Below are 27,319 nucleotides of genomic sequence, written 5' to 3'. Positions count from 1 at the left end.
GAACGTGGTCAAAAAGAACATCATTTCCCACAAATCTTACTTCCGTAAATCCCAGAGCCTGAAAGAACAAAGTATTTACTTCAAGTTTATTCAGTCGTCAACAGAAGGAAGCGAATAACCGGCAACTACAGCAAATGCCTTCATTTCTTGATATGCATGGTATTGACCCATCGAACAAAATATACACTGGCAAGGTGGGTTTTTAATGCTGAAGTATGTACAACAATGAATACGGCATGTCACGTTACTTTAGGTATGTGCTAAGTTAGCAATGACAGCCAGTGTTTGAGAAACTCTGATCAGTGACAACGCATTGCAATATAGCAATATTTTGTAACATTAAACTTATACGCTATTTATAATACAATTTAGTATTTTTTAGTTTTTAAACAATCTTTATTGTCTCCTGCCATGCAATAAGAACATAGCTCATTTCTTATTTCACTAACTTTGAAAATACCTAAATAGGAATTCCAATAAAAAGGGGGTATTTTTTGTCTCTCTGTTAGGTGTGAGAGCCTGCTCTGATGCTCGGTGATGGAAGGAGACGTACGCAACAAGGCGAGAGCCTCATGGGACATGGGGTCTTTGCCGCCTGTAGAGTGCCTTCGCATTGAGAGGTCTGACAGCCCCACTCCGGACCTGGTGGAGGGTACAGAGCCAGGTGAGGCTGGCGCATACCCCCACTCATGATATAGTAAATTGCTTTTGCCATATCTATATATTGTTCAGATGTAAAATGTTATTATAAGGGATGTGTGATTGGGAACAGTGAATATAGAAAAGTGGTTTGTAATCCTAGGTTTTAAGAAATGTTTTTCAAACATGTATTTAAGAAACAATACAATTGCACAAAAGTAACAAAATGGTAAAACCAATGTCGTTTGTGGCCCATTTTGATTCAATGATCATTAATGCTAATCATAATGTTGTTCATGATGTAAATGTCTGTTGTAAGTGACTGAGCATGTATCAAACCTGACACATGTTGTATGACATGTTAGGAAGTGAAAGTGTTATCATGGCTAGATAAAATGAGAGTATCCCCTTTTCTATCCGACTTGAAAGCATAATACAAGATGGCTGAATCTAACCATTCATTTCCTTGTTTTGCATAATGGACCCAACGTTCAAGGGAGAGATTGTCCCAGACAGAGACTTTGAATAAATAAATAAACAAATAAATAAACGGCTATCATTTAATCTGGCAACATAACCTTCATATATAGATGAACTAACAACATATCCCGTATAAAAGACAGACTGTAGAACCATGTTTGCTTAATTAAGTATGCAAGAATCATGTAGTTGTATGAAGGGTTTTTCCAAAGCTGCTTTTATGAAATTGGTAAAAGGAGTTCTCTTTAAATAACGGTTGTGCCACTAATCTGGCATGTTATCATGTGAACAGAGGCACAAGCACTCTGCTTTCTGAAATAATCACATTTGGGTTCGTGGACTTTGTTGGCTGCCCACAAGGAACAATTGTGAACATTTCAGGCTCTTTCAAGTTTTCTTACGATGAAGTAAGCACGCCAAATGGTACGATGAACGTCAATGTAAAGATAATAAGTCAAGAAAATTAACATTGCCACTCAATCATTTCTTTCGGATCAACACCAGAAAAAGCCTGTACCTGTAGTTTCAGGCCAACGTGTGTGTGTGCGCGTGTGTGTGCGCGTGTGTGTGTGTGTGTGTGTGTGTGTGTGTGTGTGTGTGTGTGTGTGTGTGTGTGTGTGTGTGTGTGTGTGTGTGTGTGTGTGTGTGTGTGTGTGTGTGTGTGTGTGTGTGTGTGTGTGTGGTTTAATCCTCGGCATAGAAATGCCACTTGTTCCTTGACACCGTGTCCTTGACCCATTCAGGCGCAGGTCAACAGGCGGCCATGTTTGTCCACTCTCGGTCTGTGGAGGACTTGCCGGCCGAGGCGGACGAGGATGCGGAGTCTCGGGTTGAGCCTCAGCCCGTTGCCGACGGTGACCCCGGGTCGTCAGAGACCTTGGGTACCTCAGAGAACGGGCTGCAGGTGGAGGAGAACATCATTGAGGTGGCGCAGGCTCCCAAGGAGAGCTCCTGGGCAGGGAGCCGGACCAAGGAGGAGGACATCTGCAGTGACGGGTGGCGCAGCCACAGGAAGCATGTGTTTGTGCTGAGCGAAGCGGGCAAGCCCATCTATTCCCGCTATGGGACAGAGGAGGCACTGTCGAGCACCATGGGCGTCATGATGGCCCTCGTTTCCTTCGTGGAGGCGGACAAGAACATCATCCGCTCCATCCACGCTGGTAGACAAACACGCCAAAAATATCCTCTTTGACCTTGATTTATTCTATTATTTTGTACGTGATGGGGGGGGGGGGGGGGGGGGGGGGGGAGAAGATATAAATGGTATAATATCTATACCCTCATTTGTTTTGCACTGTTCTGTTGCGCCTGTAACAACTGCATTCCAAGTGTTAAAAGTATAAACTTAGCTCAGTCGGTGTGAGTTTGCCATCGTCATGTATTCAATGTTATACAACATCATGATTAGAAGGCTTTAACACCGTGTCGATCCCCCCCAGACGGATACAACGTGGTGTTTCTCAGCAAGAGCCCTCTGGTGCTGGTGGCCGTGTCCCAGACCCGCCAGTCCGACAAGGAGATGATCCGCGAGCTGCAGTACATCTACTACCAGATAGTGAGCCTGCTCACCCTCACCCAGCTCAACCACATCTTCCAGGCCAAGCAGAACTACGACCTGCGGCGGCTGCTGGCCGGCTCCGAGCACCTCATCGACAACCTCCTGCGGCGGCTGGACCGCGACCCGGGCCTGCTGCTCAGCGCCGTCACCTGCCTGCCCCTTCCCAGCTCCAGCAGGGACGTGGTGTCGGCCAGCCTGCAGGCCGCCAAGGCCCCGAGCCTGGTGTTCTCCATCCTGATGGCGGGGGAGCGCCTGGTCACGCTGGTGAGGAAGAAGGACCAGTACCTGCACCACATGGACCTGCACCTGGTCTTCAACCTTGTGTGCTCCTCCTCCTCCTCCTTCAGGGAGGGCGAGGGCTGGACGCCCATCTGTCTGCCAAAGTTCAACAGCGCCGGCTTCTTCCACGCGCACATCTCCTACCTGGAGCCGGCGTCAGAGCTCTGCCTCATCCTGGTGTCCACCGACCGCGAGGAGTTCTTCAGCTTGTCTGACTGCAAGCAGCGCTTCCTCGAGAGGCTGCGCAAGCGCAATGCCTACCAGGCCCTGAAGGAGGCAGTGAAGACCCCCAGCTACTCGGTGGACCTGGTGGGCATTCCGGAGCTCCGGCACTTCCTGTACAAGTCCAAGAGCTCAGGGCTGTTCACCAGGTAGCTCACGCTTTTAAAGAAGTACCAAAAAAGAGGTTAACCCCTAAATGTTTTTTGCAAATCGAGAATGCAATCAGTCCGAAATGGCGGCCTCTGAAATAATGTCTTCTTTATTTTCTTAATATATATATTTTGCATGTTCTTGTCATTTTTTGCATTGCTGTCAATGTTCGTACAAAGTACATTCTTTGAATATAATTTTTGAGGTCCCGATTGAACTGCAACACAGATAACTTGTAGAAAAACAATCCACGGTGCCCTGAGGTCTACTAAGTAAACGGGTGTTTTCATTCACCAGTCCTGAGTTACCGGGCGTGTACCAGTCTGAAGAGGGGCAGGAGAGGCTGATGGGACTGTACCAGGAGCTCCACAGCCGCCTGCACCACTCCACCAGACCCCTGCTCTCCATCTACCGCTGTGGGGAGACAGAGAACTTCATGGCCTGGGTAAGCCTGCCGCTGCCTCTTACAATGCCATCCTTGAGGTGTGTGTCGGTGTGTTTTTGGAATAGTGTTGAGAAACTCTCAATCATTTTTGTAAAACTAGATACAATGGTAATGTAAGTAAGATGTAAATAGATTTTGCTTTTGTTCTGTACAATGAAATTATTTGGACAAGGAAAGGGTCATCTATAGCCTGGTCCTACCAGACTCTCGTACTTCATTTCATTTGCACAGAGAGTCTGGACCTACTCAATTGACTAATGTTAACTCACTTGAAGGCGGGGGTCTTTTGAAGTTAAAAACTATTGGATCTACCGAGTGCCACTCTGGATCTGACACAACCAATCGCTAACGATTGGTCGTGACGTATGTCATGCACCGGGACCGGCTGGGAATCACGTTGCGCGCAGGCTGTAAACAAACCAAACACTGAGTGAAGATGTTGTGGACCTGAAGATGTCCGTCAACGAGAGCTGACTTTAACGTCATTGTTCTCAGCCACTCCCTCTGTTCGCTGATTAGACGCACAAAATTTGGACGGAGAAATCCTGCGAATAAACCACATACCCAGACGTAGTACTGAAGGGAAATGAAAATTTAGCGGAAGTACTTAGGCGGGCGGAGCCAGGCTAGGTCATCTATGTAGTAGAAAGTAAACACAAATAGTCGCAATAATAAATGAAGCAAAAGAAGCAAAAGTTAACAAAGGTGTTGAAGTGCATACTTCCCTGTTGTAATCTTGCTGGACACAAATTTCATAATGTTTCCTTGGATGTTCCGCGTGAATCATTTTATAATGCCACCAACTAGTGTTAACAAAATGTATTTTCAGACCCCGATCACACCCGAAAGCTTTTTATCTGTTGTGGGCAACTATTTTGTCATTGTTGTCAATAGAGAACCAGTAGATTTCCTCCTTTCCTTTTTTTTCTACTGGAAAACCTTGCATATTGGGTGGAGCACGCAATACGCTACGAGTCTAAAAAATTTAAGCAACCAGCGAGTCTACACAGTGTGGATTTGAAATCTTTATAAACACTTCTTTTCAGTTTACTTCTGCCGGCCTAGTGAGTGTTCACCAATGACGCACTACCAGACCTCGACCTCCGGAAAGACGATTGGTCGAAACAAATAAGCAGCATCCAGTCCCCCAGATCTAAGCCCGTCCTCCATAGGACTTCAGATATGAATCTAAAATCTGATTTTCTGAACTAAAGGCTGTCCTTCCACCTCCCTCCTTTTGACCCAGTTGACCAGCGGCTTTGAGCTCTACCTGTGCCTGACCCCGCTGGTGACCAAGGTGCAGGCTGTGTCTGCGGTCAACAAGCTGCTCAAGTGGATAAGGAAGGAGGAGGACCGTCTCTTCATCCTCAGCCCTCTCACCTACTGAGCCTGAAGACATGTGCCATGACCATGGGTAAATTAGTGTTCCCAAGCCCGCCTGAGGCTACTATTAGTGCCTTATTAACATAGGACTCCCCTGGAGCTGAACGTAAGCTTCCCGGGACCAGAGGTTATTGTGTCCATGATGCTGTATTGCCAGTTGTGAATGATGGCCATTAATAATAAAATGCTAATGTCAATCCAGAACTTGCATTTTGGTGATTTTTATTTTATTTCTTATTAGTTGGTGTCCCTGCAATGGAATAGTTGAAACCATTCTGCCATGATTTCAATCATTTTAATATCTGTAATATTAAGCCCACGCCCAAAAACATAACGTACAATCGTTAAATTGTTTCTGTACAATCGCGAACATGAAGCAGCATGCAGGAATTTGCAGCGCCATGATGAAACTTCAGGGTTGCGTTGACTTTCACTTCTTGGCCAGAGACGTGATGATGATGTGGAGAGGGGCGGGGCATTTACGCACGCAGTGGAGTGTGGAGACGAGACGCTTCATGATGTACACCGAGCTGTTGTCGAAGCTATGCTGGGGCACACTTGGTTGCACTTCACTCGAGTATTATTTTTTCTGTAACAAGGAAAAACATGCTCGATTATTCCCACGTAGATGTCAAAGCTCTTCGGGAAAATACGGTGCTTTTCATTGTTTTAGAAAAGAGCCTGACCAGTGTTTGCGTGGAACAGCTGTCTTCAAAATATGCCTATCCCCTTGACCTGTACAGGTAAGCCCCATCTTTAACAGATTTGAATGTATTGTATCGAAGATTTCCAACAGCGTATATCAACTATTACGAATGTTCGTTTTGTTGTTAATTGTCTCCTCTTTACTTTATTGAAACGGTCAAGGAATGGCAGTGAATTGATTTATTTCCGACTGCAACAACGTTCTCTGATGAAATACATACATCAAAGCACTATCAGTGTCCTATTCCACATTGATACACATTGTGATTATGAATATAACCGAGATGCATTAGTATCAATCCCTTGAGTGCTGTGAAGTTAATTTAGAACAATGTAGGGAGAGTGGGGTAAGATGAGCCAATGTTTACTCATGTTGTCCTCTAGGCAAGGAAAAATAAGACAGAAGTAAAATGAAAACATCTACCTTTATTTCAGGATGTCCCCTGCTACATCTTTCTATAAAAATAGGACTTCTCAAAATATGACTTCTCAAAAATTGACCAATTTACATTTTCAAGTTGAAAACATTTTCCTTTCCCGAATAGTCATCTATTTTTGCTTAAGGTAACTTTAAACTATATAAAAACCTGTCAATATTTCTGTATTTTATCAGTGGCTGTGCTCTCCATCTCCGTTCTCTCTCTTTCTTGGCATGATCGATTTTCTACTATGTTTAAAATATGTAAAACCAAATCACAATACTACATTGAAATACCACTTTATACCTTGGAGACTTAACTTAACTTCAGTGCATCATGGAGGTGTAAGTTGAAAGACTGGCTCTACTACGATTTTGGAAAAAAACTGCCTAGTTTATCTATTCAGGCTAATCTTTAGCTAAATTACTCCCATGGTTTTATACTTTGGCAAATTACCAGCGTGTATGACATATATTTTTACGCGTGGGTAAATTTGCCTTGACCTAGTACTTATTCATATACATAAGTACTAAATAAATAGATATAAATGTCGGGTGATTCCTGAATTTATGGTCAAATTACAACAAATGTGTACAGTTGCCTGAATAAAGGGGTCGGGTCAACGTACCCACTGGCTTATCTTACCCCACTCTCCCCTATAGCAATACTAAATTGTATAATATTAGTTGGCTACTTAACAGTCCTAAGCAAACAACACTTTTGTAGAATTTGAGTATTTTTGTTGGCTGCAGATAATCCCTAGAAGGAGAATAGATTTTCATCGATGTGCTCATGAGAAAAACAGAAACTTGATTGGACAATGCATGGGGAAAATGAAAATCTGTTTACATTGTATTCAACAATATATCCCTAACAATTCTATCCATGATACATTAATGATGTTGGTTATTGTTGGATAATAATAATCAAAATTATACTGTGACATAGCCTATTAACTTAATCTCTGACTTCACTAATTCACTAAATATGTTAACTTTATATATCTGTTTATATCTCTTTTTGATTATGTGTGTTTGCTTGTATATTGAAACATTGTGTATCCTCATACCTTATCCTTTTCCGTTTAATACCATGCATGTTATATCTAGTTAAATATAGCAGATATTGATAACTAAATATTTACTTTATCTTGTACATTGTTACTGGCCTTTGCATATGGTTCAAAATCCGATTTAGACTTTACCCTTTAAAATCAAGTAACACTAACCCTAATTAGGTACACTTGCATGCCTCCTAACCATCTTTATGTTCTACTGCTGCTGATACTTTTCTAGCACAATGTGACCTGGTGCTCTTTGTAGCCATTCAATGTACAGCTACAGTGTAAATAGCACTATAGGGAAAACAGCATAAAGAAATGGAAATGCTTGAGTGCCATGAAAGAAGGAAGGGAAAGGAATCAAAAGTCTATTACAAGCCTTTGCTTCATTATCCATGACCATTGAAAAAGTAAATCAGTGCCATTAATATGTGTACCCATGTCTTGTTGCCCTAAAACTCTAACTGCACAAGTTTTTACACGGAGTACAAAATGTTAAACTGTAACACTCCATTGGTGGGATTCCATGAATTATTGATGCAGTGGAGATAGAAACGCACACAAACACACAGACAGGTTCCTTTCATAGTAAGCTGTTTGATCTAGAATATTTAGGGTAACAGTTTAGGATGACGGTTCCTTTCACATTAACACATTTTGAAAAGTGCTGCTGTCTGCTACTTCAAACCTACCTGAATTGAACGACTACTTAGAAATTCTTCATCAATGTTTCCGAATGTGCCCTCTCTACACCGGTGGCTATATGAGATGCATGTTGCGTGACCTTCAACCTGTAAACATCTTTCCCCCAGGAAGGCACGTATAGGTTGTGACAGGAATACCAAGTAGGGAGTATAGGGCCGTTAAATGTGTTGAGCAAATGATCCACTCTGGTGCTTCTGTCGGGTGGGAGGACAAGGATCAGAGGAGACAAGTTTGACTGTTTTGGATCATGTAACAGGTTGAACAAACCATAACAACGACAACCCAAATGTTGTTTCATCCTATATCCACAATAGTGAACCGTTACAAACATCATTGCATTTCCAATCGCTTATCAATCACTATCACATCTTCATTTAACCTTAATATAAAGACTTGGAGGAAAACTAAAGCGATAAACTATGAAACCTTTCTATATGTCTAGTCTGTAGAATCTCACGTGGCGTAATATTTCATCCACATTAAAGTTTAGGATGCCTTATTGCAACAGCGATCATCCTCTTTCATCAAGTCAACCTTTTGAGTTGTGGTGAGTCAGTAAAAGCTTTTACATTACCCACATTATGACCACATCAGCTCTGTCATTCCACTGGGGCAGGGCCCCAGGGGAATGGAATGGTGGTTTTTGTTGCTGGAAAGAAATATCAGTGAAATGTTGGTGGTTTTAGCCAAAGCCTCTTACTAACTGTCTGGTAACAGCATCATGACCAGCTTTATCTCCTCGTTATATTTCTGTATTTCATAAAACAAACAAACCTAATAAACCTAAACAAAATAGATGTGAAAGTCAAAATGAATATATACTTGATGAGAACATATCCAACGAAGTCATAGCCATATCTAAGTGAAAAATATTGGTACAAATATTCAGAACTTTTGTTTTTTCTTTTCTAGGCTTTAGTTGGTCTTGAGGATGCAATCGGGCCAGCACCCCAGCAAACGCTAACCTGTTGTCCTATTGGCCACCTGCACCAGCCAGAGGAGATGGTCCATTGGACCACGCGTTGGGGGACATATCTGTGGGTCCAGACGCTCCTGGCTACTGCCACGGCTAACTGTCCCTCGCTGGTTCCTAGCCCCACCAACTTCTCTGTGGTTTACACCATGTCCTTCTTCCAGGCCCGCAGCCCCATCCAGAACATCGTCAATAACTCCCTATACCAGGAGGTGTACATTGCATCCCAGAACGTCATCGAGGCTGTGAACCAGAGCTTGGAGAAGGTGTGGGAGCTCCCCACTGGGCCCGTGGGCAGCCCCGAGTGTGAGATATGCGACATGTGTGACGTTGACAAGGACCCTAACTACCTGGAGGACACAGACAATCAGGTGCTGCTGCTGGACACGCTGTTCATGTATTTGTACTCCTGTGGAAGCTCTCAGTACGGCGTGTGCTACTTCCACCAGCTGAACACGCACGGGGCGCCGCCCTCTCCCTCCAAGTGTCTGTTCCGGAAGGAGTCGAACTCTGCCGCCTACTGCCCCGACTGCCTAGCCAGCGGCCTGGGCACCAAGGTGACCCTGGTGGAGGAGGGGCAGACGGTGTACTTCTTTGTGGCGGTGACGGTCAACGACAGCGTGACGCAACGCTACGGCAGGAAGTCACTGTCGGTGCGGCGGCCGCTGGCCACCGAGGACGGCTTCTACAGGGACGTGCGCGGCCTGACGGTGCTCCCGGGCCTGCGGAGGACGTACGGCATCCGCTACGTGTACAGCTTCTTCACCCAGGAGTTCGTCTACTTCCTGTCCGTGCAGCGGGAGAGCCCCGACCAGGAGTCGTCCCCGTTCCAGACGCGCCTGGGCCGGCTGCCGCGCAACGAGTGGGAGATGAAGCGCTACCGCGAGGTCGTCCTGGAGTGCCGCTTCGAGCCCAAGCGCCGGCGGAGGAACGTGGCCAGCGAGCCCTACAGGGACGTGGTCTACAACGTGGTGCAGGCCGCCCACTTCGGCCGGGCGGGCCGGGAGCTGGCGGCGCAGCTGGGCGCCGAGGAGGAGGACGACATCCTGTACGGGGTGTTCGCCGTGACCGGCGACGACGGGGCGACGGAGGACGACTCGGCGCTGTGCGCCTTCCCCGTGGACAACGTGAACACGGCCATCGACGACGGCGTGGACGACTGCTGCAAGTCGGGCCCGGAGCAGCTGTCCAGGGGGCTGTGCCACTTCCAGCCCTGCGAGAGCTGTCCCCACGAGGTAGGCCCCGACCTGTCCCCCCTGGTGGTTTGCCAGACCACCAGGGGTGTGTGTGTGTGTGTGTGTGTGTGTGTGTGTGCAGGTGTGCTTGTATGTGTGATTGTGTGTCTATGTGTGTGATTTCTATCAGAGTTCCTAGAAATCAAAGGTGAAACACACGTGAGCACAACCAGTAAATGTGTAACCGGCGGGACGGAAGGAAGTGTGTTTCTGTGTTTTAGGAGTCACCTCATGTCATTCACAGCGGATGTTTTCTATTATTTTAGTCATACATTCCTCTGGAACCTCCTTGTGAACCGTTTCATTTCAGCAGAAGCATTGCCTTAAAAATACATAGTTTGAGCCAATACCATTGGCTGCTGACTCGCTGTACAAATACTGTGTTGGTGGCCAGACAGTGTGAGGGTATTACTAAAGTATGACATTGTCCTCCATTTCCATATGCTGTAAACCATCTTCATCTGTTCATGTCTGACCAGACAGTCTGAAGATGCCAATGGAGAATACAATTGCAGTGGCTTGTGGATTTGTGTTATTCAGCAATGGGAAATGAAAGATAAATATGTAAAAAAAATCAACCAGCTGTTGAATGACTTGACCAAAGCGATCATAAACTAAACAGTAGGCTCACAGAGCATCGGTGAAATAGGACAATGATTCGAAAAGCATCCTGTTTAGAAATGGATTAATTTCATGTAGAGGGGAATAAGAGTGAAAATAAATGTTGCTGGTTTCGAACCCAGAATCTTTTGGCTGCCTGTCGCCCACTATGACAACGACGACCCTTCCCTGCAATAAAACACACACTGAAATGAACACTCCCTTCAATGTTCAATAGACTTCTTCAGGCTGAAGAGTTACAAAAAGATTATTCTGTTTTACTTTGTATTTTACGAAGTATCAAGATTGCCTTGTTAAATTGTTATTTTGCTACATAGAGAAATATATTAGACACTGAATTAAAGACTCGACCAGGGCCCACATTTCTCATTCATTAGCATTGATCATTTAGAAGTGTCAGTGCTGTGGATATTGACCATCCAGGACCATGATGGATGAGGGGTCAAATGAGGAAAACCCCAGGGGATGAAGGATTATGCAAAGATAAGGGTTTGCAGGAAAGGTTGTATGGTTCCTTTTGTTTATTTTCTTCCTTTCTCTCTATACAACATATATCTTAACACACTGCAAATATCGCATGAGATAAAATATACTTATCTTAAATATTTAAGTTTTCAGTGACTAAAGTGTAAGCATTGAATAAATCCATTTAGTATATGAACAACTCTTTGTTCAGCTACAATAATGACTAGGATTTAGTTAAACTTCTACCTACAATATAGAAAATATGACAATTCATTACCATTCAATTAAAGTAAAAAAAAAACATGTTCAATGAAATTCTGTTTTTCATTAATACATATAGCCACACTAGTGGCATTTTACTTTAATTGCAAATACATTACATTCTACATTTTTCTGGGCTGCTTCCAGGTTTAGACTAACCATCCAAGTGGAATTCCCAAGAATCTGAAATCCTGGTTATTCCACGTCTGAACTGTGTCAAAGAAAACCGCTTCCAGAAAAACACAGTGCCAATAACGACCACGCCATTACAATGTCACTGAAATTTTCCAAAGCATGGAAAAATGCAAACCACGTCACGTAGTCCCGGCCATGATTCAAGCTCAACAGAAGGTTGTATCCTCTTCATAGTTTTGAGGATTGGCTTCCATATCCATGTGGTAATCATGATTTAAGGCTATAAGGAATAGGGATGCATACCAAATGTAGTCCCTGAAAATAGTTAGTCTTTATTCTTATTCATAATTTCCCCCTCCAGTACAATAGTAATCATAATCTGTTGTCTTGTTCCCTTGGCGATACGTTTTGCTGAAGGGAAGTGCTTTATTTTTTAACTCTTTTTTTTCTACTATATATCTTAAAAATATATACCTTTTAATCTTATTTTCTTAAGCTGAGACTTTCTGTGTGAGCTTGGTTTGAGCTGAGCCAATCGTTCAGTTCCTCTTGGGACTGTCTTGGTGGATGACGAAATGCGATAATGTAATTGCAATGGCTACCACAGTCAATATTGGGTTTTCACAAACAAAACCTTTTGTGTTTCTCACAAACCTTCTTTCACAAAGAAGGTTCTACACTATTGATACCGGCCAGTGAGTTTGCCCCATGTTTTCCCCTCCTCTGCTTCAATGTAAATTAAGCCAATTGGTTGATATCGATATACACAATTAAAGCCATTAGTCCACTAAATGATTTGTAACAGCAAGATTATTTGTAGCAACAATTTAATTAGCTCCAAATTCAATTGTTACCCATGGACAAGAGGGTTATAGCTCACTCTCTTAACTGGACTGAGAATCTTCCCATTCAAGTGTAAAGATTAATGCTTTTTGTATTTATGGAAAATATCTTCTGAATTAGTTTTTCTGTCTCTGTCTGTGTATGTGTGTGCATCTGTTGTTGTGTGTATGTGTCTGTATGTATGCCCTTGTATGCATGGGTGTTTGTCTCTGTATTTATTTATTTTTTTATGTGTGTGTGTCTCTCTGTTTTTGGTCTGTCTTTTTTAATGTGTCTGTATGTCTGCCTGTCTATATATATATGTGTGTGTGTGTGTGTGTGTGTGTGTGTGTGTGTGTATGTGTGCGCGTGTATATCTCTGTGTGTGAGCAGCAGAGCATGGAGCACAACGCCACGTGCCGGGACCAGCCCACCATGGTGTCCAAGCCCTACTACAGGGTCGACCTGTTCAACAGGCAGATGCAGGACGTCCTGCTCACCTCGCTGCTGGTCACCATCATAGAGAACAAGACGGTGGCGCACATCGGCACCTCCACGGGACGCCTGCTGCAGGTACGGCCACTCATCATCTAGCACACACCTTATCTAACGGGGACCTACAGTCAATATTTAGACACATGGCATTACAGAGCAGGGGTTAAATAGTGAATCCAGAGTCATGTCATTGAAGAGCAGGTTGGGGTTAGATATTGAATACAGATACTTGGAATTAAGGAGCAGGTAGGGGTTGGATAGTGAATACATAGACATGGCATCAACGAGTATTTAGGGGTTAGATAGTGAATACCGATGCACGTCAATGAGCAGGTAAGTGTTAGACGGTGAATACAAAGACATGGCTTTAAGGAGCAGTAAGGAGTTAGACAGTGGATACAGATACATGTCAGAGCAGGAGCGGTTGGACATCCTGCCCCCCTCGGACATGTGTTTCGTGTTGGCTGATACTGGTTGGCCGTCAAGCACTTGTAACAATGATTCATCTTCTGTGTGTGCACGTGTGACCGCGTTTGTGTGTGTGTGTGTGTGTGTCCTGGGTTGTGAAAGCTTGTGCTCACCAGATCCAGCCCAGTTGTCTTTGCCAACTACTCGTTGGTGGAGAACCAGAGGGTGTCTTCCATCGCTGCGGTGTACTCCTCAGAGTATCTGCTCTTTGTGGTCGGAGACAAAGTAAGGAACATCAGGGCGCTTGTGTGTCTGATAACTACATGGGTATAAGAACACAATGAGGTTTCTGACACACCGTCCCATTCTTAACTGATATCCTTCATATTTTAAGGTACTGTTAATGGGAAAAGTATATTTTAGTAGAGAATTACCATTGATATCAAAGGGGAAGAGGAATCAAATGTTAAAGTAACACTTTAGGAAATCGGTCACATTATCACCAATCAACTTATTGTTGTTAATTTGAAAATATATACTTAGCTTAATTTGTTAAAAGCATAAATTAAATTAAATTGTTAAACATTAAGAGTGCTGTGAGTTGTTTACAACAAATTTGATGGTTCTGATTGGTCAAGGAGTATCTGGCGGACATATCAACACATATCAAGCGTTAGTTTCAACAGTCAATAATCGTAAATGGCGTTTCTTTTGTAGTACAGCTTAGTAGCCACTGCTCCACTGCGTTTGAGAAGCGCTGTGTTTGAGAAGCGCTTCGTTACAGCAACAACAACAACAACAACAACATGTTAGATGTCCTTCAACAACCTCTCTTCTCTGGTGGTCCCTAGATGTTCCAGGTGCCCCAGCGGGGCCCCGGGTGCCAGCACTACCTGACCTGCGCTGTGTGCCTCATGGCCCCCAAGTTCATGGGCTGCGGCTGGTGCTCCGGGGAGTGCAGCTGGGAGGACGAGTGCAGCGTGCGCTGGAGGAACGAGTCGTGCCCTCCAGTGATAACCGGGGTGAGCCCGGTTAGACCTGCTCTGCTGCACAGGGAAACGCTGTCAATATTTATAATGCCTTACGCTGCCCGGAATGCAGTTTTGGCTTCCAGGCATTTTTTACATCCCATATTATTTTTTTTTAAGAAATGGGTCACATCCCCAGTACTTGTTGTTCGATTTAAAAATAAATGCTGAATCTTTTGTTTACCGGCACAGTTCTTCCCGAAGACGGCGCCCCCTGATGGTCAGACGGAGCTCACGGTGTGCGGCTGGGAGTTCCAGTGTCCGTCCAAACCGGACATCACCTCCAGGACCCACCAAGTCAGGATCGGGCCCGCGGCCTGCGCTGTGCAGCCCTCCAGGAGTAACAACACACAGTGAGCATCAGAAGCAACCTCCTCCCATTACTTTAGGTAGCGACTGTTCAACCCTGGAGCATGGTTCCCTCGTGCCTTCTGTCCTACGATAGGATCAAAGATTAACGAGTCAATGTCTTTATTCGTGACATGACCGTACACGTACTGGAGTGCAGGGACTACACAGACCGTACTGAAGAGGATTGAGAAAATATAGGAGATATATTTAATGTACAACCTTATATCCATCACATAAATATGAATAATCTAGCCTTCTATCAATCTATCAGTCAATTATTCAGAGTGCAAAAAAGGGCCAACCCATTGCCCTACCCCACTGGGGGAAAAAAGTCCCTCACTGTTAGCCTTGAAGTTGTGAAGGTATTTACCTTCTATTTTTTCGCGTTGACTCTCTTGCCCGGGCTTGCGCTGCATTACAACAAGTAATTATTTTTTTGGATGTGAGGATGCTAATTACTAAATGTGGTTGATTGCTCTGCTTTGCTGTGGCTTCCCTTAGCTTGGTGTGCAAGATTCTCTCTGGGGCTATGGAGCTGTCTAAAGCCCTCACGGTCAATGTGGAGGTGCATGAGGGGAAGGTGGACTGGCGATACTCCATCCAAGGAAAAGCAGAGATGCCTGGCTTCATGTTTGTGGTAACGCTGAATCACTGATCACTAATCGACAACGGTGGGATGAGGCTCAATGTCGATCTCTCGAACACGGCCTCTTGTTTTCTAAGCTTAATTGGAGCGTCTAGCGGCCACAATCTCTGGAAGCAAAGGTCGACGTGATTGCTCTTTCTGAATGGCCCATGTTGAGTGATGTCACTCGATGCCGATTGAGATCAGCCAATCAGAAACGAGAACAAATTGACGAGGGATGATGTCTCTCAACACTGACAGATGACGGTGTGTGAGATCGGCTGGTACTTAGTTTGGCCAATCAGAAACAGCGGTGGCATCAACTGTGTTTTGTGCTGTCCACATTTCTTGATGTGATTCCCTCATTCCTATTGACTTCCTTGCAGATTCCGAACGTCACCCATATCCAGCCAAACTACGGCCCCCTTGTCGGGGGCACGCTCATCACCATCACAGGGCCCCACCTGGATGCGGGCAAGACTAGGCGTGTCACGCTCAACGATCAGCCCTGTCCTATTAAAAGGTGCTTCACTGCAACTGAGTTCCATCTCGTATCTCTCTGCTCTATTTGGCATGACGGGTGGGGCGCGGTCACCTCTGGCGATGCAGAGGTTGTCACCTTGCAAGGTTGTCACCACTGTTGATGTGTGAACAGGTGATGAATTCAATTTTAGTTTACTATTTTGTCCAAACGGTTTTGGGTTTCTTCCCAAAGCGTCTTCCACTTAACTTACATAGAAGAAGCAGGTTGGGGAGAGGCATCCCGCTCATTGCTGGCAGACTGTGGATATGGGGATCGACCGCCTGGGCCGACTATCAAGAACTGAAAGTGCCGGAGTTGCGCCCGGTTTTCCATTCAGCTACAGAGATATAAGATATAAGAGAAACTCAATCGCGAGTGGCAAGATAGAGCTTTCGCCTTTCAGAAGAGGATTTTAATAGTGATGCCAGTCTACACAGTGTTGAATAAAAACAGACACTTTGTCTTGCAAGAATCATGCAAGATTAAACTTGTTTTCCCACCTGCTGCTAGAAATGTTACTACTGCTGGCTGAGTTTCTGCTCACTTACCGTTCCCTGCACCCAGCTCCATGAGTGTTTGAAACAAATATGAATTGAAAGAAAGTGAAAGGCTGCGACATTTGAGCTTGTCTGCTATCAGACTCGGATTAATCGGATCCAGATCCAAAGTCTGATTTGTGAGACTTGAGACCTTGCTCCTGAGGGTTATAAAAGCGCTCTATAAATGTGCTCCGTCGCCTCAGTGGATGTGTGACTGACCTTGTTTCCTCCTCCCTCAGTGTCACACCCGCTATAGACGGCGTGTCCTCCATCATCTGCCTGTCCCAACCCATCTCGGAGGTGCGGGACGTGCCCCTGAGCGTGTTCATCGACAGGTCCCCCGTGCCCACCACCAAGGTCTTCTACTACAAGGAGAACCCCGAGATCACCGCCGTCCTGCCCGACTGCAGCTTTGACAGGTGAGGCCCTGGAGGTTTGATGCGTCCTCTTGCTGCTGCCCAGCCCAAGTTTGACTCTCCCTCTTCAGTTGCTACTTGACGTCTGGGGGGGTTAATGGGACTTCATTTGTGTCTCTTTGCAATGCCCAAAAAATAACAGTTATTACTATGGTGACGGTTTGAAGGTTGAGATCAGTTGAGATCAGCTACTACATATTTGAGAAAATCGAATTGACAAAGTGAGTGATGTCACTCGACCTGAAGGCAAGTAAGATCAGCTAGTAATTAGTTTAGCAAATCAGACACAATGGCATCACCTGTGTATTATGCTGTCCAAATCGCTTGATGTTACTACTTCATTCCTGCAGACTTTATTTTTGTGTCTTTATACAATTCCGAATCTACTTCAATGAAAAACGAAATGTATAGTTTTTGTAGCCCAATACTTTCTCCCAAAATAGTAAATATAGTTTGCTCTCTCTTTTTTGTTCTGTAAACTGCAGGGGGTCCAAGATCGTGATCGAAGGGAAGAACCTGGATTCAGTTTACCGGACCGCTGTCCGCTTCAAGCCTGACGAGAGTCACCTGAGGCCTGTGTTCAGGGTATGATCTCTAGCTCAACGTGGCCCTGTCACTGCCGGCCCCTGTTCCATTCCCACTTGGGCCGCCCATGATCAGAGTACCCTCACGTTATTGTAAACGCGCCTTGGATGAAGGCTTCCACCAAATCAAATTTATATATCTTTTTGGAAATCATCTCATATGTGAATAATGAATGGAGGATGGCACATTTTTCATATCCATACTATCGTTTTTCATCATTTTCCCATTCATCTGTGTCACATAAGCTGTTTTTTACTCTCTGTCCCAGGAGTGCAAAGGGAAGTCCCTGCCTACCAAGATGGAGTGCCTGGCTCCTGAGTTCCCCCAGGACGAGACGGAGAAGGGGCAGCTCTCCTTCGACATGGACGGAGCGGTGGGGCTGTGGAACGGAGAGTTCTCCTACCACCCGTACGGAGAGCCCATCCCCTTCGAGACCGAGGGCCACGTGCTGAACCTGTACCCGGGGTTCGACGAAGTGTCCCTGCATGTAAGGCCCAGGCACTCATACAGGAACACACACAGGAACACACACACACACACAGGAACACACACACACACACACACACACAGGAACACACACACACACACACACACACACAGGAACACACACACACACACACACACACACACACAGGAACACACACACACACACACACACACAGGAACACACACACACACACAGGAACACACACACACACACACAGGAACACACACACACACACACACACACACACAGGAACACACACACACACACACACACACACACACACACACACGCAGACAAGTACACACACACACACACGCAGACAAGTACACACACACACACACACACACACACACACACACACACACACACACACACGTGCAAACCTTGAAATTATCATTAGATTGCCCTTTACTGACGTCTCATTAATATTTGTCATAATTTAGATATCTTTAGTACATGAATAATTCCATACTAATGAATGCTTAATCTTTAAGTTTCTCTGCATTCGTATGTGATGTTATGTACTTGTGCGGAATAGAAAATCTCTGGGTGCCTCAAGTCATTAGTCAGTTACGTTCCTGACGTAATGTTATCCTTACATTTGGAACAGAACACACTGAAAGGCTCAGTGTTTAACATGAGAAAGCCAACCTCGGCTACCCACACCGCCACTGTACACCCACAATTCAAAATACCAGAGTTTGACATGTCGGATTGCTATGAAATCCGTCTACCACCATCTCCTGTACCCAGCACCAGAAGCTGAACCTGGTGAGCTCCTGCATGACCATCATCATGACCATGGCCGGGGTCAACTGTGACGCCAAGGTCCTGGACAACGAGATCACCTGCAGGATCCCCAAGAACATGACCATCCCCAGCGAAGGGCTGCCAGTGAAGGTGACCCCGTCGGAGAGGGGCCCTGTGACTGAGAGGACAGGCAGCTACACCCACCCTCTTAGCCCAGTGTCAAAGTTACACAAATGACACACAGTTATGCTTCATATGCACGATTTTTCAGCTCGAGCCGGCGTAAAATTACATGGATGACAGACAGATATGTAAAATATAAAAGACGTATCAATAATTGTGACCCAGTTGATTGGTGTCAACAAAATACGTTTTGTTTTTTAATATTTAAAATGGGCTTGTGCCTTCATTGACAGGACAGTGAAGAAAGACAGTAAAGCAGGTTTGAGAAGGGAAGAATTTACACGTAGCATTGGACTACAGGTAGAATGGGACCAGGGTTGCTAAAAGGTGTATAACCTACATGGTTATATTGCCTTCAATACTGAATATAATCCATTTAGGTAACACTTCAGAGCTCCGGTTTTTCCGACATCAAACATAGTGGTTAATAGGAATGAAATTATCGTAAAAGTGATGTTGACGTGCTTTGCACATATTGCAAAGCACATTATGCAATATGTGCTTTGTAGCGTTTTATATTTTCCTCTGAATACGGCAATATGTGGAATAGGGCAACTTAATTTTATTTACAAGCCAGTCTTCATGAATCTCTGTATCTCTTTATTTTTGGTATTCAGCAGTGAGCCACAATATGCCTAACTTGCGTTGGGCATGCATATTTTTCTCCTCTCGAGTTACCTTGCAGAGGGAACTCAATGATGTCGAAAAAAATTGAAACGTCCTTGTTTTGAGTTGTTTTGAACGCGGTAATAGCGCACTAGATCCATGTTCCCTGATCAGAACCGACCACCTAGTGAGTTCCTATGGAGTACTGGTTGACCAAAATGAATCCCACGTTCAGACTGTGAAGTTCTTCTGAAGTGACGCCTATCACAGCACCACACTCACTGTTCTCCCACCCCCTGGCTGTTCCAGATCTCCATCAACGGACAGGTCCACAACGTGGGCACGGTGGTGAGGGTGAGCAACCACTACATGGTGGGCATCGTGCTGGGCATCCTGGCCGCGCTGGTGGCCGGCGCCGCGCTCGCTTTCGCCGTCATGAAGCACCTGAGGAAGAAGAAGAAAGGTCAGTGTGATGCAGTCAGTGAGCCCCCGTTTCATGATCCAGATGATGATGTTGATGAGTCATTGCAAGCCCTTCCACAATGTGCCCCTTAGCGTCGTCACACATGGCAATGTCGACCTAGATGTATGATGGTTAGATGAGCCTGCCAGCCTAGCCAATGGACTGTGCCAAGTGGAAGTGCTGATCTGTTCTGATCTATGTGGTTGGACCTCTCTCACTATAGGGTCGATTTGAACATAATTAACATAGCATATTTCATTTAGACATAAAATCAAGGGCCTTTAAAACCGACGTTGTCCATGTTGTTCTTCTCTTTAGAGTGACCCTTGAGGGACAAATAAAGTATTTGAATTGAATTGACTTTGACCAGAGCAGCTTTGGCCGTCGCCTGTGATTAGACGAGGACCTTCCTGACTGGAACATCCTCTCTGACACTGCCAGGAGCGTGGGTAGGCGGCAGAGACTTGTACTTTGGTTAATGATTGCTGATGCACTGCAATATTGTTTCAGCCTCCATGGTGGAGACTCGTCTGGGCCTTAACCCTAACCACTCTGGCACCAACAATGGGGACATGTCCCCCGTGGGAGACTACCGCAGAGGTTAGACACCCAACACACATTGTCAGCAGCCATTTTAATCATTCAGCAGATGTTTTTGAAGGCCTCAAAATGACCGCTTTTTTACGAAGGAGTATGGGAGTTAGGGCAACTTGCTTGAGGATGCAAAAATGTAGGCAGCGGACATTGGGGATTGAACCCAGAACATTTTTGCTGAGAGTCTAGGAACATAGCAACCTCACTACCACCCTGCTCTTGTTCTTTTAAACATATTTTCATTGGTGAGAATGGACTATTCCAGGGTATCAGGTCACCACCTCCCACCCTGCTGTTGTAAAAATGTAAGGGCATGACCCTCGCTAACGTGAGTTCGCTTATTATCACCACAACAAAGAAGTTACTTTTACCTCCTGAATGTGGACTTGTGAAACATCATCACAAAATAATTAAACTTGACGCTAATAATATCAGAATCAAACATCTTCAAGCTTCATCAGAAACAAGGCTCCCTCTATCTTATGGCTCCTACCAGTGGCCTCGATCGCTCCTTCCTCCTCCATGTCTGGCACCGTGGTCTTCTCCGGCATGGCCTACGCTGCAGGCGGGGTGGACCCCACCCTGGCCCCCCTTATGCCTGCAGAGAAGATCTCCATCTCCAGCTTCAGACCGGAGCTCCTGGAGGAGGTGAAGGACGTGCTCATCCCGGCCCAGATGCTGGTGGTCCAGCACCACCGCATCATAGGGAAGGGTGAGGAGAGCTGGCATGCTCCTAGCTACCAACGCACATACACAACTATGAACACTGGACACTGGCAATTCTCTGGATATACACTGCTTTTACTTCAATCACTTATCAACTACATTGACCTGTGCATTTTGGTTTTATTCCAAAAAATAAAATAAAAATCAATTAATTTATTACCTTTTGTCTTAGCATGAAAATGCAATCTTACAGACTACTTTAAAAATGACCATGAAACACTATGACTTCGAATAAACTATAAAAATTAAGAAAAGTAAAGTTAAGAAAATCTCTGGGGCATTCCCGTGGATCGCTGCCGGGGACCCTTGGGATACAGCTGGGGGCTGTCAACTGAAAACAGGATATTCCAAATACGACAGCAGTATATAAAACCAGTATGTTCCTTAAGCGTCTATTTTCTCCGTCACTCCTCCAGGCCACTTTGGCACTGTGTACCACGGCTACTTCACCGACTACAACAACAGAGAGATCCACTGCGCTGTTAAGTCTTTGAACAGTAAGTATCGCCTGCCTGGCTATTGTCTAATGATGCAAAAGAGGCACAGGAAGCACTGGGCAAGTGTTTGTTTAGTGGCAAGTGTAGAGATCACCATGGTACCATCTGAGTAAATAAAGGCACCACACGCAGACCCCATACACTTCTATCATCTTTTGGAAATTGTTGAATGTGTGACACAGAAAACAAAACAAGGGAATGTGCATGAAAACATCTCTCTCACTTTCTCTGCTTTCTCTCACTTCCCCTTTCTCTTTGACCCCGGTCTTTTCCTGTCACACTCTTTCCTCCTTTTGTCTCGCTGTCTCTCTCTGTTGTGATCTGTGTCTCTCCTTTAGTGTGACAGTACTAAAATTACCCTCGCTTTATTTGTGTGCCTGCATGTGTGTGATTGTGTTTGGTGTGTGTCGACTTGTGTGTGTGTGTATGTGCATATGCGCATATGTGCCTGCATATGGGCGTATGTGTGTTTGGGTGCCTGGGTGCATGTGTCTGTTTGTGTTGGGCTTTGTGTGTGTGTGTTTGTGTGTGTGTGTGTGTTTGTGTACCTTTGTGCACACACACCCACACACACCTGTTTATCTGTGTGTGTGTGTGTGTGTGCCTGTGTGTGTGCTGCGGTATCAGGGATCACAGACGTGGAGGAGGTGGAGCAGTTCCTAAAGGAGGGCATCATCATGAAGGGCTTCCACCACACCAACGTGTTGTCTCTGCTGGGCATCCTGCTGCCGGAGGAAGGGCTCCCCCTGGTGGTGCTGCCCTACATGAAGCACGGGGACCTGCGGCACTTCATACGCTGCGAAAAGAGGGTAGGACTTTTGTTTTAAAGGCACCCAGTGCAACTTTATGTAAACATTCAATGAAAAATAAACATTCAATTTCTAGTCTTTTTTACACGTAGTAAGTTTCAATAACTCCATACCATTACATATCGACATTCAAGGAGCAAAGATGAGACGTCGTTGTGTGGTGAGAACTGATAGAAAATCGTAAACAACAACAATCGCCGGTGGGGAGAAGCCATTTTTCCATTGACTGGAAGCCTGCTTTATTTATTGTAGGTTACAAAAAATAAAGAAAATGGCGGCATTGTTGTTGTTATCGATTTTGTATCAGTTCTCACCACACAACGACGTCTCATCTTTGCTGCTTAAATGTCGGTATGTAATGGTATGGAGTTATTGAAACGTACTACGTGTAAAAAAGACTAGAAATTGAATGTTTATTTTTAAGCCTCGAAAGTTGCACTGGGTGCCTTTTAAAGCATTTTTTGTTAAACTCTGAACTACTACATAACCTGTCCTCTTTTGAACCAACAATTCTTGTTTGTTGAAGTCTTGTTATCGAGACAACACAAGATACATTTATGCATGAGAAATAAGGAAAATAGAAGACATCTAATTCATTACTTATTTATACGATTTATTGTTTTTTTTCCCAGAATCCAACAGTGAAGGACCTGATAGGCTTCGGCCTCCAGGTTGCCACGGGGATGGAGTATTTGGCTCAGAAGAAGTTTGTACACAGAGACCTGGCCGCACGCAACTGCATGTAAGTCAGGGAACAGATATCCGCAATGAAAGTGAAAATATGAGCAGGGTGTGGGCAGGACAGTAGTGGCTCGTGGTGTTTGACACGAGGTTCTGGGATTTATCCCACAAAGAGTCTGCAGCCTAACATGTAAGGATCCTGAGTTTGGATGCCTTACCTCTACCTCTATTGTATCTTAATCCACAGTAGTATATATTTCTATATTTTATATTAGTCTATATTTGAATAGAAGCCACTTCTAAATGGCTGAATACTAAATAGCAATGATTGTTTTGATTTGTCAGACCTTTAAAAATGTGGAAATGATTAATTGGATCCCCTATGAATGATACTTCATGGTCAGGTTGGACGAGTCGTACACGGTGAAGGTGGCGGACTTCGGCATGGCGCGGGATGTGTTTGACAAGGAGTACTACAGCGTTCAGGACCACAGGAAGGCCAAGCTGCCGGTAAAGTGGATGGCCATCGAGAGTCTGCAGACCCAGAAATTCACCTCCAAATCAGACGTGGTGAGCCGGTCGACACCCACCCTATCCATTCTGTCGCAACAGATAGATTTGAGTTGTCCATTCAACCACACACTAGGAATTGTATAAAACACACTCGTAATTGTTTTTACACATGCTATTGTTGCTATATCCAGTTTATATTATATCCATACATGAGGTTTTATGTCATAGACTGGTCATTCAATACATAGTATTACATTGCAGGATATAGTACTGGCTAGGGTTGGCTTCATCTCCCAGTGTCTGCAGTCTACCTCGTAGGCATCCAGGCGAATGAACCTCTCCTTCAGGACATAGAACTCAGTGTAAGTCATAGCAGATGTAATAACTTAATGGTACATATGGTTGCCTCACGCAGTGGTCGTTTGGTGTGCTGATGTGGGAGATGCTGACGAGAGGAGCTAGCCCTTACCCGGAGGTGGACCCCTATGACATCACACACTACCTGCTGAAGGGCAGACGGCTGCCCCAGCCCCAGTACTGTCCGGACTCACTGTGAGTGTTCATCAGCCAACCACAACACTGTGGAGCACAGAGTCCACTGCAGCCACTGGCGGCCTAGTGTTCTATTAACATAAGGAGGGAGAGAGCAGCTCTTTGAGGGTCGGGACCATCGACCTGCAGGGTTTAAACTGTAACGCGTTGCGTCTGTGCGTGGTTAATGATCAGTGCTATCATTACCGCCAACATTACATGCACACACGCTTTTCTACCTCGTATTTCTGGAAAATAACTTCAGTGCCATTATAATCAATATATCATTAGTCAAAACTTTATTGTTTTAGGAATGACCTTCTATAAATTTTTTCAACTGACCCCTGAGAACAATTTCAAATGGAACATTTTAATTCATATTCAGTATCTGTATCTGCCCAAGTTAGTTTCCCATTGTCCCCTCTCTCTCTCCCCTACTCTATCTCCCTCTCTCTCTGTCTTTTTCTTTGTCGCTCGGCCTCTCTCTCTCCACCAGATACTCAATCATGCTGCAGTGCTGGGACCCGGACTCAGAGCTGCGGCCCAGCTTCGCCACGCTTGTCTGCTCGGCGCTCAGCATCCTGTCTGTTCTGGAGGGAGAGCACTACATCAGCCTGAAGGTCACCTACGTCAACCTGGACCAGCCGCGGCCTTACCCCGCCCTCACCGAGTCTGCAGACGAGTGCAGCTCCTCGGACGATGGAGACAAAGGCTCTGTTTCCTCCTAGTATCCTCCTCCTCCTCCTCCTCCTCCTCCTCCTCCTCCTCCTCCTCCTCCTTACCTGCTCGTAACCAAACTAGTGGGGTTGTTCAAGCACCTTGGAGTTACAGGTCTTTATGCTCTGGCGGTGCTAAAGAGATCAACTAGCTGGGGATAATACTGTGTGTGTGTGTGCGTGTGCGTGTGCGTGTGTGTGTGTGCAACTGTGTTTGTGCGCGTGTGCTTGTCTGTTTCCATGTGTGTGCAAGTATGGGTAAATTCCGGGTACTCCATGCATATGTTTGTTTGTATAAGTGCGTGTGTGTGTGTGTGTGTACATATTCTTGATAGCTCATACAAATGTGTGTGCATGTCAGAATTTGTGTGTATGTGTGTCTGTGTGCAAGTGTGTTTGTTTGTGTTTGTGTGTATGCGCAAATGTGTGTGTAAACATGTAAGCATTTGTGTGTCTGTCTGAGCATGTATGTGTGCGTCTGTGTGTGTGTGTGTGTATGTGCATGCGTGTGCCTGAGTGTGTACATCAGTGTGATTGTGTATAGGAGACAGCTAGTCAGTCGAAGACATATTCCTAGTACAGTGGATCACTGAAAGCTAAGTAGAGATTTGCTGCAATTAACATCACAACATAGTGACCTGTTACAGTCGCACATACCATTTGTATCTCACCATTGGATATCCCCAATGCTGCTTGTATTCGGTACAATGTCTTTACCATAGAGTGTAATAAATGAACATATTTATTTGTTTATATAATCAAGTTTGTGGTGTGACACCCAAGGACAATAAATGATTTACTAAAACTCTCACATTACCTCAGGAATAACAGGTCCTCTGATGAACAGAAGGTTGCTCATTCAGTTCATGGTTTAATTCTGCCTCAGTCTTAAGAAAGCATGCTATCTATATCTGCAGGGGGTTGACTTGCTTCAATGACAATGGCGTCTGTGTTCATTTGTGTCTTATAAAGGTCATACCTTTGTGGCTGTAAAGTTTAGAAAAACGTATAATATATATATAAATAAAAAGGTATAAATAAAATGTACATTATTTGTGTGCAACACATTTTCGAAGCAATTAAAACATAATGTCCAACTGCCAGAGGGAAAGGTTAACTCCAGTTTCCAAACCGTCCAATAGAGGTCAGTATTTATTCACATTGTCGCTACACCGATCACGATGGACACTTCAGAAACGTCTTCCTGACATTAGAGCGCGACCACACGAGAGGCTGTGAGACGTGTCTTTACCCACGATGGTGTTGTAAAACCAGGGTGGCAAGATGTCTTTGAAGTCGAATATGCATTTTTAAATACAACCCTAAAATTAATTCATAAGCCTTTCTTATCTTTTCTTAGTTAGATTAGTTTTACAACATTTTAATGAGGTCCCAGGCCTTTGATTCTTTGGTCCTATTCAAACATATTGTTTGTGGCCTCACAGTGTAATATCATTTTAATTTATGTTAATAAATAACCTGGAATCGCAGCCCACCAAAATCCCTCTACTCCACAATATATTAGAAATCCTCCAGAACAAGTTGGTGAGCTGTAGAATACCACAAAACAAGCACATTCCCCCTCAACAAAACCAAAATAACAGGGAGGAAGGGAAACAAGTAGAAAGTTTTTGCTCTGGTTTTTCATCGTCAAACAACAAAAGCCCATCCCCTGGTGGCGAGGCCTTTGATATGCCCTGAGAAAGAGAGTGTGTATGTGTGTGTATATGCTAGTGTGCAAGTGTGGGTGTGCGTGTGTACCGTAGTTATATATTGTATGTGTGTGTAGTTATATTGTGTGCATGTGTCATGTGTCTGTGTAGTTCTAGTGTGTGAGAGTGTAGCATCTCTATGTGATGTGAGCGCAGGGCACATTCCTCAGGGTGCATACCCCTCTCTCGCCATGTCTCTCTCTCCCTCTCTCTCTCCTCTCTCCTCTCTGATTCTCTCCTTATCTCATGCACTCCCCTGCTTCCTCTGGCGCCGTGGTGCAGCCCCGGTTGTAACAGGGCAGCACCTGTGAAGACGGCGGCCAGCTGTGTCCACCCTTCCTCAGCCCACATCCTCTTGATGGGTTCCATAAGGGGTCGGGCTTTCTTGGGGCCATGGGATGTTCATCTGCTCATCATTATTAGCAAAATTACACTGGCTTGTGTTATTTTGCATTGAATTGGTGGATCAGCAGATGCTTGAGATACTGCGGCCACCTTTGGTCTCTTGGGAAAAGCAATGCAAT

General features: G+C 44.9%; 2 protein-coding genes across 2 annotated transcripts; both read left to right on the top strand.

Moving 5' to 3' along the window:
- The first annotated feature begins 24 nt into the window (after positions 1-24).
- mon1a (MON1 secretory trafficking family member A) lies at positions 25-5,360 on the top strand. Its single transcript, XM_060069486.1, has 6 exons — positions 25-194; positions 510-664; positions 1,863-2,279; positions 2,559-3,327; positions 3,626-3,773; positions 5,020-5,360. Exons 2-6 carry the CDS (start codon positions 538-540, stop codon positions 5,158-5,160), a joined length of 1,602 nt encoding a protein of 533 aa, XP_059925469.1. The 5' UTR covers positions 25-194; positions 510-537; the 3' UTR covers positions 5,161-5,360.
- Positions 5,361-5,486: 126 nt separating this feature from the next.
- mst1rb (macrophage stimulating 1 receptor b) lies at positions 5,487-25,894 on the top strand. The gene is made up of 21 exons (XM_060069481.1): positions 5,487-5,899; positions 8,958-10,253; positions 12,951-13,130; positions 13,623-13,745; positions 14,312-14,482; positions 14,681-14,841; positions 15,341-15,476; positions 15,851-15,987; positions 16,766-16,945; positions 17,428-17,527; positions 17,796-18,014; positions 18,768-18,914; positions 19,863-20,016; positions 20,527-20,616; positions 21,107-21,322; positions 21,753-21,833; positions 22,461-22,642; positions 23,275-23,384; positions 23,728-23,893; positions 24,252-24,388; positions 24,864-25,894. The coding sequence occupies exons 2-21, from the start codon at positions 9,048-9,050 to the stop codon at positions 25,093-25,095; spliced, it is 4,128 nt and encodes a 1,375-aa protein (XP_059925464.1). The 5' UTR covers positions 5,487-5,899; positions 8,958-9,047; the 3' UTR covers positions 25,096-25,894.
- Positions 25,895-27,319: the final 1,425 nt, after the last annotated feature.

The sequence above is a fragment of the Gadus macrocephalus genome, chromosome 13, assembly GCF_031168955.1.
Source record: "Gadus macrocephalus chromosome 13, ASM3116895v1".
NCBI classification, from domain to species: Eukaryota; Metazoa; Chordata; class Actinopteri; order Gadiformes; family Gadidae; genus Gadus; species Gadus macrocephalus.
This window is presented reverse-complemented; position numbering and strand designations above follow the sequence as displayed.